At 49.1% G+C, this 12,891-nt stretch overlaps 1 protein-coding gene across 1 annotated transcript; it reads left to right on the plus strand.

The window, feature by feature from the left end:
- Nucleotides 1-5,932: 5,932 nt before the first annotated feature.
- nog3 (noggin 3) lies at nt 5,933-6,604 on the plus strand. Its single transcript, XM_026315923.1, has one exon. It carries the CDS (start codon nt 5,933-5,935, stop codon nt 6,602-6,604), a length of 672 nt encoding a protein of 223 aa, XP_026171708.1.
- Nucleotides 6,605-12,891: the final 6,287 nt, after the last annotated feature.

Below are 12,891 nucleotides of genomic sequence, written 5' to 3' on the forward strand. Positions count from 1 at the left end.
TGGAAAATCAAAGGAAAAAGTGATTCAGAACATGTGGACGTGTGTGCGAGGGAAAACACTCGGTGCTCTGAGGAAAACGGCAGCACGAGGCTTTTGATGATAAGTGACTGGGATCTCTGGATTTCACCTGATGTAATGTTTTTGCCCGGAGTGACAATTTACTGCCAGTGTCTCTGCAGGTTAAGACTTTATAAAAGTCCAAAAACCAGCAGGGACAAGAATAATGGATTCTTTCATTTCTTTTCTGGACCACACGATGGGTTTCTGTTTCACTGCCGTCAGGGTGGTCTCCAGCCTCCAGGGGTCACGTAGCTGTGGTGCCGTCACCAGTCAAGGGACTCTGCGTTTAAAGACGGCGCCCTGTTCGGGGGCTACAGAGCACGCTCAGTAGGGTCCTTCTCCAGTCCTTCTCTCCTGATTAAAACCTGCAGGACATCGCTGACATGAAACTGGGTTTCTGAGGTCTTTTTAGGATTTACGTCTGCAGAGCTGAGAGCTGCTGTTGGTCGGAATAACTGCAGCCTGGAGCTCTGCGGTCCTGACTCAAACCTTTGGGACTCCACAGGCCGACTGGCACCTCAGGGCTCAGCGGGGACTTTTCCGGGAACCTGAGCGTCCTCGGGGCCTCCAGCTCCCCTGTGGCTGCTGCTGTGGCCCCGATATGAAGTGAAGGATAAAAGGTTTACAAAGAGAGAGGAAGTCTTATCTGAGCATCGCCCCGGTGCCGCGTTTAGAGGCGCCGTCACACACTGTCACATCAGCCGGCCAGAAAATGAGCCGCAGGCAGGAGGGACAGACCAGGGACAAACACTGATTAGGGACCAAACTTCTCAAATACTAAACGGAGTTAGTCTGTGTGTGTCATGTGGAAATGGGTTCAAAGCTCTAAAATATTTATTAAATAAAACAAAAATAAACAGTTTGTAATAGTTTTTGGACAACAATGGAGGTTGATGGGATCTGGACTCACACAGAATCAGGTTTAACAAGTGCAGGCTGGGACGTGTGTCAGCAGAAAGTAGTGGATCTCAGAGCTGAGGTGGTTTTAATCAGGAGGGTTTTCTTGACGTGTCACTGATTGTTTTTAGAAATGTGTGGGAGCCGCCGCTGGTCACAGGTCACGCCACGTACGGCGGCGTTACAGCTCCATGTGGGCACATTAACCCTCAGGGCGAGAATCCCAACAGGAACCAGTTCCCCACATTCAGCGTCTGTGTGTCCCGGGCTCAGCGCGGTCCAGACCAGCACAGTCGGCCCTTTATCTTTTTTCTGCATTAGCGTCTGAGACGAGAGTCGTTTTTTATCAGCCTCATAATTCAACCTTTACAACATGAGCAAACATTCCAACGGTTTGGGCCCCCGGCTGTAGGAGTCCGGCTGTAGGAGTCCGGCTGCAGGAGTCCGGCTGCTGGAGTCCGGCTGCTGCCTCGCTCACTAATTGAGTGAATTGTGACAGTTTAAGGATCTTTCTCTGCTTCCAGCTTTCATTTATTGGCTGCTGCCAAAACAGACTCACTGATTTCTGACAGAAAAACAACCAGGCAGCCTGGACTCAGTTTGGGTTTTAGGCAGGACCTGGAGTCTGGAAGAAAAACAGAGTCCCAGCTCAGACACACAACACTGACACACACTGACACACAACACACACTGTGACACACTGACACACAACACACACTGACACACGCACACACTGACACACAACACACACTGACACAACGCACACTGACACACACTGACACACATTGTGACACAGTGACACACACTGACACACTGTGACACACTGTGACACACTGTGACACACGACACACTGTGACACACAACACACACTGACACACACTGACACACACTGACACACATTGTGACACAGTGACACACACTGACACACTGTGACACACTGTGACACACGACACACTGTGACACACAACACACACTGACACACACTGACACACAACACACTGTGACACACTGACACACAACACACACTGACACACACTGACACACAACACACACTGACACACAACGCACACTGACACACAACACACACTGACACACACTGACACAACGCACACTGACACACAACACACACTGTGACACACTGACACACAACACACACTGACACACAACGCACACTGTGACACACTGACACACAACACACTGACACACTGTGACACACAACACACACTGTGACACACTGACACACAACACACACTGACACACTGTGACACACAACGCACACTGACACACAACACACACTGACACACTGTGACACACAACGCACACTGACACACAACACACACTGACACACTGTGACACACAACACACACTGACACACACTGACACACAACGCACACTGACACACACTGACACACAACACACACTGACACACTGTGACACACAACACACACTGTGACACACTGACACACAACACACACTGTGACACACTGACACACAACACACACTGACACACAACACACTGTGACACACTGACACACAACACACTGACACACTGACACACAACACACACTGTGACACACTGACACACAACACACACTGACACACACTGACACACAACGCACACTGACACACAACACACTGTGACACACTGACACACAACACACACTGTGACACACTGACACACAACACACACTGACACACTGTGACACACAACACACACTGACACACTGTGACACACAACGCACACTGACACACAACACACACTGACACACTGTGACACACAACACACACTGACACACTGTGACACACAACACACACTGACACACACTGACACACAACGCACACTGACACACACTGACACACAACACACACTGACACACTGTGACACACAACACACACTGTGACACACTGACACACAACACACACTGTGACACACTGACACACAACACACACTGACACACAACACACTGTGACACACTGACACACAACACACTGACACACTGACACACAACACACACTGTGACACACTGACACACAACACACACTGACACACACTGACACACAACGCACACTGACACACAACACACTGTGACACACTGACACACAACACACACTGTGACACACTGACACACAACACACACTGACACACTGTGACACACAACACACACTGACACACTGTGACACACAACACACTGACACACAACACACTGTGACACACTGACACACAACACACACTGTGACACACTGACACACAACACACACTGACACACTGTGACACACAACACACACTGACACACTGTGACACACAACACACACTGACACACACTGACACACAACGCACACTGACACACAACACACTGTGACACACTGACACACAACACACACTGACACACACTGTGACACACAACACACACTGACACACACTGACACACAACGCACACTGACACACAACGCACACTGACACACAACACACTGACCCACAACACACACTGTGACACACTGACACACAACACACACTGTGACACACTGACACACAACACACACTGACACACACTGTGACACACAACACACACTGACACACACTGACACACAACGCACACTGACACACACTGACACACAACACTCTGACACACATTGTGACACAGTGACACACACTGACACACTGTGACACACTGTGACACACGACACACTGTGACACACAACACACACTGACACACACTGACACACAACACACTGTGACACACTGACACACAACACACTGACACACACTGACACACAACACACTGACACACAACGCACACTGACACACAACACACACTGACACACACTGACACAACGCACACTGACACACAACACACACTGACACACAACGCACACTGACACACAACACACACTGTGACACACTGACACACAACACACTGACACACTGTGACACACAACACACACTGACACACACTGACACACAACACACTGACACACTGTGACACACAACACACACTGACACACACTGACACACAACGCACACTGACACACAACACACTGTGACACACTGACACACAACACACACTGTGACACACTGACACACAACACACACTGACACACTGTGACACACAACACACACTGACACACTGTGACACACAACACACTGACACACAACACACTGTGACACACTGACACACAACACACACTGTGACACACTGACACACAACACACACTGACACACTGTGACACACAACACACACTGACACACTGTGACACACAACACACACTGACACACACTGACACACAACGCACACTGACACACAACACACTGTGACACACTGACACACAACACACACTGACACACACTGTGACACACAACACACACTGACACACACTGACACACAACACACACTGACACACTGTGACACACAACACACACTGACACACTGTGACACACAACACACACTGACACACACTGACACACAACGCACACTGACACACAACACACTGTGACACACTGACACACAACACACACTGACACACACTGTGACACACAACACACACTGACACACAACGCACACTGACACACAACACACACTGTGACACACTGACACACAACACACTGACACACTGTGACACACAACACACACTGACACACAACACACTGACACACTGTGACACACTGACACACAACACACACTGACACACACTGTGACACACTGACACACAACACACACTGACACACACTGTGACACACAACACACACTGACACACACTGTGACACACAACACACACTGACACACACTGACACACGACACACTGACACACAACACACTGACACACACTGACACACACTGACACACAACACACACTGACACACACTGACACACACTGACACACAACGCACACTGACACACAACACACACTGTGACACACTGACACACAACATACTGACACACAACACACACTGTAACACTGACACACAACGCACACTGACACACACTGACACACAACACACTGACACACAACGCACACTGACACACTGACACACACTGACACACAACACACACTGTGACACACTGACACACAACGCACACTGACACACAACATACTGACACACAACACACACTGTAACACTGACACACAACGCACACTGACACACTGACACACAACACACTGACACACACTGACACACAACACACTGACACACAACACACACTGTGACACACTGACACACAACACACACTGACACACAACACACACTGTGACACACTGACACACAACACACACTGACACACACTGTGACACACAACACACACTGTGACACACTGACACACAACACACTACACACTGACACACACTCTGACACACTGTGACACACAACACACTACACACTGACACACACTCTGACACACTGACACACACTGTGCTGTAGTTAACATCGCTATAGCCCCAGTTCTCATAGAATTGTGTGTGTGATCGTGCGCGCACTGCGGGTGTGTGAGAGCGTGTGAGCGGGATGTGTGTGTTCGGGTCCACATGGGGGCTGGTCTCTCATCGGTCCGGGGCGGGATGACATCAGCGGCGCGGTGAGAGGCGCCTTCAGTTCGGCTGCAGAGGACCAGAGGAGGCGGCGGCAGCAACAGCCTGCGCGCCAACATGCGGACAGAGAGCAGCCTTCTGCGGGGCGCTGAGCTGTCTCACCGGGACCTGCTGACCGGGGAGGCTCGAGGCTAAGTGTGTGTGTGTTGTTCCGTCGGGTCCGGGCCGTGGACTGTACGGTTGCTCTCCCCCTCTCTGTCTGAAAGTTGCTGAGAAGTCTTGGAGCGCGTCGGTTCCTCCCCCGGTGTGAGCGGCGCGTCTGCTGCGCGCTCTCAACTCAGACTTGGATATCTTCCCTTCAGACTCCGAGGGAAACCCGGAGCTTTCTGGCGGTTCTGGGCGGACTCGCGCTGAATCTTGTGACTGAGCGGAGCCCGGGACGCGGACAGGGGACATGGATAACTCCTGCTACTTCTTGGCTGTGTTTGTGCTCGTGCTCTCTCTGGGCTTCAGGATAGAGGAGGGCATGTGCCAACATTACTATGTCCTCCGTCCCATCCCCAGTGATACTCTGCCCGTAGTGGTCCTAAAGGAGGACACGGATCCGGTCCTGGACCCTAAGGAGAAGGACCTCAATGAGACGGAGCTGAGGAGCGCTCTGGGCAGCCACTTCGACCCGCACTTCATGTCCGTCTCCGCGCCGGAGGACAAAAACTCGGGGAGCGAGGACGTGAGCGACCCGGAGATGCGGCAGAAGCTCTCCGGGGCGATGCCCAAAGAGATCCGGGCCATGGAGTTCGAGGTGCAGCACGGCAAGAAGCTGAAGCTGAGCAAAAAACTCAGGAGAAGGCTGCAACTGTGGCTTTGGTCTTACGCCTTGTGCCCGGTTGTTTACGCATGGAACGACCTGGGCAGCAGATTCTGGCCGCGCTACGTGAAGGTGGGGAGCTGCTACAATAAGCGGTCTTGTTCGGTCCCTGAAGGGATGGTCTGCAAACCTGCCAAATCCACTTATTTTACGATCCTACGATGGCGCTGCCTGCAGAAAAAGGGGGGTCTGAAATGCGCCTGGATACCAGTCCAGTACCCCGTTATATCAGAGTGCAAATGCTCCTGCCCGAACTGAAAACGATGATGATTCTATAACAAACTGCAAAACATGCAGAGATGAACAAACCATCTCAACTTGGGATGAGGCTAAACCTTTCTAGTCTGGACTATTATAAAGAGGCACAATAAAAAGGTAGAGTCTCCTTAGAGGAAGAGAAGAGGACTGAACACCTGACTGCCCAGTGTCAGAATGTATATTTGATGTACATGTTTTTATTATTTTATTTTATTTTAATGACAGAACTTTGTATAAAAAGGAAGGTCCGTGTTTTGAATATAACCCAGTCTACTGTGTTTAACTGTATCTTCTACCTGTTTCTATTTATAACGGACAATGTTCTTACATCTGGATCCAGATGAATTTGAGTCTGTAATGGATCTGACCAGGAAACGTTTTACAAGCAGAGTCCCCGACATGAATATTGTTGTTCATGCTCTTATTTTGAAAAAAAATGTCCATTTGGAATCCGAACTCTTCATGAATATTTCTCATCTTCAGATGCTGGAAAATAAAAAGGGATAGTTGGTCTGTGAACCGCGTGAACTCAGGCTCTGTGTTGGTTTATTTCTGCCTCTTCACCCAACAGCCCATTAGTCAAAATGACTGAAAACAAATGAAGATGATTCAAATAATTAGAAGGAACAGAACTTTGGCCCGAATGGAGCAGGAAGGTTTCACTCACACAGGTGAAGAGAAACAAAATCCTACAACTCAGTGTCTAGTTTTTTTGTTTGTTTTTATCTTAGAACCCTCCTGGAAAATGTTAAAGTCAGGTCTAAATACTACAATACCCATGAGCCTCTGCTCATTGAATTTAAAACCCAGAAAATGATTCAGATTACTTCAGAACAGCTTGCTGCCTCATGTAAAGCTCACTGATTGGATCTGTGTTGGTGAAATGCATCTTGGGAGTTGTAGTTGACTGCTGTTCTTTTGGCCACAGGATCTTTGACTCTTTGTTACTTTTACTTGGTAAAACGAGTTTTACACTGTGGTATTTCTACCTTTGCTGCAGTAGAGGAGCTGAGTCCACAGGTGGATGCAAGACTCTGTAGTTTGACCCGCTGATTCATCCATTTGTCCTTTAGAGACCTGAAGGGGGCGTCACTAGACCTCTATAACCTGCAAACACAGTGTTTACCCCAGGCCCATGTACAGAGACTACAGTTCCCATGGGGCTTTGGTATGGCCACACTATCCAGTGGCACAGGTGTGGACCAGACCTCCTCACATCAATTCCCTGCACTGGAGAGGAGACATGGAGGGCAGGGTGCAGGCTGGTTTCAGGTCAAGGTCAGGCCTGCCCCCGTCACATAGATCCCCAGACCTCTGTGATGTCATGTGATGTCAGGGCTGGTTACCACGACTGTGATCCACATCCAGTGTCCTGTGAGTAGAACTCCTAACTGTACTTTAACCTGCGCTGTTGTACTAAATAACTACACCATGTCACTAACATGGGCGGCACAGAGGTGGAGTGGTGTCACACTGTCGTCTCACAGTAGGAGGTTGTGGGTTCAAACCCCAGGTTGTCTGCGTGTGTGGTTGTTAAGAGTTAATCAGCTGACTGGTGTTTGCAGTAACAGGCCACGTGGTTTCTGGTGCCTTGTTGTCTGGTACTGAGTCCAATAGGATTTAAATAGCTTTACTTCATTGTGTTTCATCAAATCATTGACACTTATGATTCAACTCATGTGTCCAACACAACTGTCCCCTCAGGGATCACGTAGAATATATGACATATATTTCTTTAACTTTCATTATACACATCACCTTATAATAAAATCATAGGTTATTATTTCAGTAAAGGTCAGTTCATATTTTAATTAACAGGCTGTAATTCCCTGTTAGGACCAGGACTGGTGGTGCCTTCGTAACACACAGGTAGACTGTGCAAACAAACTGTGGACGGGGAGGACGAGTGGGAGAAGTCGGATGTTACACCGAGACGTTTCAAGGTTTTCACTGTGGTGCGAGGAGACAGCTGGCATCTGCAGCCGCCCATCGCCGGGCCCCGTGCCGCCAGCGTCCACCCCCCTCCCATCAGAGGCTGCGGCCTGGACTTTGTTTCACACGCTCCCTGTCTCCTCCTTATCCACACTCAAAGAGCAGCTCGACTGACCGAACGCCGAGCTGCTTCCTGTTCTCAGCTGAAAGACATATCATAGCAAACAGTAGGAGCAGCTTCAAAGGTAGTCACAGAGTTCATAATGAAATCACCTCTAATTATTATTATGTCCTTACAAATGTCGCTGGTTGCGACGGTGCCACCTTTAGGAAAAGTCCTACAGTCTGGTCTTCATCAGATCTGAGTGTCACAGTTAAAGGCTGTGGTCGCTGGAAAGATCCAGCACTGGGTGAATTAAATCCTCAGGGCTTCAGGTCCTCAGCACTTGCCCGTCTGCAGAGGCTGATCGAAGACATTCAGACAGAGGTGGGTGGTCACTGCTGCTGCTCCAGGCTGCGTTAACAGGCTGCAGGTCAGTGCTGTTAGTTCAGCAGCAGATTGATGACAGTCTGGCTGTGTGCGAGCCAACAGGGAGACTCCTCCGGCCCAGACAGACGCTGTCAGGCTGCTGTTAGGTGATCCCAGGCTCCCTCCCTCTGTGTGTTTGTGGAAGTTTCTCAGTCAGTCTGTTGGCAAACTTAGTGCTTCTGTTTTTACATTTGGACACAGGCCCAGACATGAGCTACAACAATACTGGACTGATTTTATGATCCAAACAACTAATTCGCATTAACAGTGTGGAGAAATGGCTTTTATTGCAAAACAAAGACCAAAGGACTCATTGGATTCACATGTGGCCTCTTCCTTTCTGTGTTAGCATCTAAAGCTAACCTGTTTGTTTTGGTAGCATTAGCCACCTAGCATGCTCATGACTGGACCTTTGTATTGAATGAACTGATGTGAATTTGAGCTCTACTGGCCTGGGCTGCTCAGGTACAGGTCTGTCATCACCTAGCAACAGGCCACGCCTCCTGCTTTTTGCTCCCCCTGTTGCATCTTTCAAATCTGCTGTGAGGCCATTGATCCTTTGGGCTTCAAAGTGAATGCAGTGATGTCACAGTTTAGAACCTCGACTCACTTTGTGACCACAGTGACACTTCACTGCTACAGACCAGTATCTGAACACACACACAGTCGCGTTCGATTTCCTACAGAGACGACATCTCTTCAACACACACACAGTCTACTACCGACAACTACCAGCCAACATCTACTGATCATCACTGTTCACTGTTTCTTGGTGCCATGGCCGCAAGGAACCCAGCAGGATCTGCAGGACCTGCCCCCAGGGGCCGTCCAGACGGTTTCAGAGCAGAAGCTCAAACACAAACACGCCCCAACAACGAGGCTCACTTCCTGCGAAACGCCCTTCGTAACGCCCATCAGGAGAACGTCTGCCTGAAGAGGCAGATAGACAGCATGATGCAGCACATCGATGCACTGAAGACTGAAAGGGTCCAGTTTTGCCACAGGGTGCACAACAATAAGCTGATGACAAGCCGGCTGGAAAGGCTTCTGGAGGTCCGGGAGAGACAGTTCAAGGAAGAGTACAAGAAGTGCTACGAGACCATCGCAACGACAGCATCGCAAATCGAGGAGAAGGAGAGCAAGGTCACTGAGCTCCAGTACAAGCAGGAGAGCGATGCGATGGCAGCACAGCTGGAGGAGGAGAAACTGAAAACAAACGAGCAGAAGGTGAACGAGCTGAAGGAGCAGCTCCAGCTGAAGGAAGACGAAATACTGCAACTCTGCAAGGAGAACGAGAGTCTCTCAGAGACCAAGACCCAAAACCTGCCGTCCAGTCAGGAAGCTGAAGACGAGGTCATCGAGAAAACTTCACAGACCGAAAGCAGTTCCCTGGAGGAGAAACTCAAAAAGGAGCTCGAGAGCTGGGGGACAAGATTCACACTGATGGAGGACAAGAAAAGTCTGGAGGAGGACAAGAACAGTCTGGAGGAGGACAAGAAGAGTCTGAATGAGGAGAAGAAAAGTCTGGAGGAGGACAAGAAAAGTCTGAATGAGGAGAAGAAAAGTCTGGAGGAGGACAAGAAAACACTGGAGGAGGAGAAGAAAAGTCTGGAGGAGGACAAGAAAACACTGGAGGAGGAGAAGAAAAGTCTGGAGGAGGACAAGAAAACACTGGAGGAGGAGAAGAAAAGTCTGGAGGAGGACAAGAAAAGTCTGGAGGAGGACAAGAAAACACTGGAGGAGGAGAAGAAAAGTCTGGAGGAGGAGAAGAAAACACTGGAGGAGGACAAGAAAAGTCTGAATGAGGAGAAGAAAAGTCTGGAGGAGGACAAGAAAAGTCTGAATGAGCAGAAGAAAACACTGGAGGAGGACAAGAAAAGTCTGAATGAGGAGAAGAAAAGTCTGGAGGAGGACAAGAAAAGTCTGGAGGAGGACAAGAAAAGTCTGAATGAGGAGAAGAAAACACTGGAGGAGGACAAGAAAAGTCTGAATGAGGAGAAGAAAAGTCTGGAGGAGAACAAGAAAAGTCTGGAGGAGGACAAGAAGAGTCTGAATGAGGAGAAGAAAACACTGGAGGAGGACAAGAAAAGTCTGGAGGAGGAGAAGAAAACACTGGAGGAGGACAAGAAAAGTCTGAATGAGGAGAAGAAAAGTCTGGAGGAGGACAAGAAAAGTCTGGAGGAGGACAAGAAAAGTCTGAATGAGGAGAAGAAAAGTCTGGAGGAGGACAAGAAAACACTGGAGGAGGAGAAGAAAAGTCTGGAGGAGGACAAGAAAAGTCTGGAGGAGGAGAAGAAGAGTTTGGAGGAGGAGAAGAAAACACTGGAGGAGGAGAAGAAGAGTTTGGAGGAGGAGAAGAAAAGTCTGGAGGACCTCTGTCTGAAAAAGGAGCAGAAGAAGAAAAGTCGTTTGTGGCCCCTGAAGAAGGTGACGAGAGTGGTGGTGGAGAAAATAAAGAGTGAAAGAGAAAAGAGGAAGAAGAAAATGAAAGAAAAGAAGGTGATGGAGGCCCAGACCCTCAAAGAGAAGGAGGAGACGGAAAAGGAGGAGAAGAAGAACAGAGTTTGGAGCTGGATGCACCAGAAGAAGAAGAAGAAGAAGAAGAAGAATGACAGTGACAGAAAGGTGGAGGAGGAAGCTGCTGGACAGTAGCTCCTCCCTCCATCATTCACCTTAAAGAATTAAAGCCTGGCACGGAGAGGCAGCGGTCGGCACCTCGCCTCACAGCAAGAAGGCCCCGAGACGGAACCGGGTCCTCCAGTACTGCTGGTTCGAACCCCGTTCCGTCTCGGGGCCTTCTTGCTGTGCTTCTCCCCGTGCCTGCTTGGGTTTTCTCCGGGTGCTCCGGTTTCCCCACACAGTCCAAAGACCTGCAGGTGATTCTGCAGCCCCCGCCCCCTGAATTGGACTAATAAATAAAGAAATAAACAAATAAATAGCGTGTCTGTGTGGACGACTGTATAGCTGTTATAAAGCAGCAGCTCTGGCATCTGTTCTCAATGTGATGTTTTATTATATGAAGTGGACTGAAGCCAGTTTGGCCTGGATCAATATTAATATGAGGGAATAAATGTTGTTTGGGCCTGAAATGACTATTGATTATTAATATTATTGATATTATTGATATTATTAGAGACCAAATTAACGTGTCTGGGGTCTGGAGCTGTGCAGTAAAATGAATGTGACTTGGCAGCAGCTGGAACAGCCAAACGACAACAGGCAGATAACACAGATCTCTGTCTGGCTGCTGCTGTTTTGTGTGTGAGGATCAGTTTTTCATGGTAATGAGGACGTTTTCTCTAACCAGATCCAGGCCCTGGTGTCTCTCAGCTATACTACCCCCCCAGGACTCTCTGCTACCTACAGCCTTTCTGTTGTTATTCCAGCTCCTCTACCCTGTGTTGGCAAAGTCCGCTCCGTCAATGAGCCCCCCCTGCCACCTGGCCAAGGTCACAAGAAGCCAGTAGTGGTTTCCAACAGCAGCCATGGAGGAGTCTCTGCAGCTCAAAGTGGGAACCAGGGGCCGTCTGGACTGAACTTTGCAATAACGGAGCTTACAGTTGTTGAGATTAGTCGGTCTGGGCCATCCACAGACCTACTCAAAATGTCTTGGTGCAAGGAGCAAGAAAATGCTGTTAGAAACTGAGTCAGTTTGGTGTAAACCTCCAGTCACCTGTCCACTGGGGGCAGTAATGAGCCACTGTCAATCATTTGTTTGTGCAAAGCTGAGTGTGTGTTATTTCTGACTGCAATATGAAATATGTCACATGAACAGCGTATGAGAGCGGCTGTAACGTGCTGCAAAGTGTGTGTGTTGGGGAGGGGG

Source organism: Mastacembelus armatus, chromosome 19, assembly GCF_900324485.2.
Source record: "Mastacembelus armatus chromosome 19, fMasArm1.2, whole genome shotgun sequence".
Lineage (NCBI taxonomy): Eukaryota > Metazoa > Chordata > Actinopteri > Synbranchiformes > Mastacembelidae > Mastacembelus > Mastacembelus armatus.

Bases quoted from the DNA above. Each gene is read 5' to 3' on its own strand.
- nog3 (XM_026315923.1), top strand. From the start codon at position 5,933: ATGGATAACTCCTGCTACTTCTTGGCTGTGTTTGTGCTCGTGCTCTCT.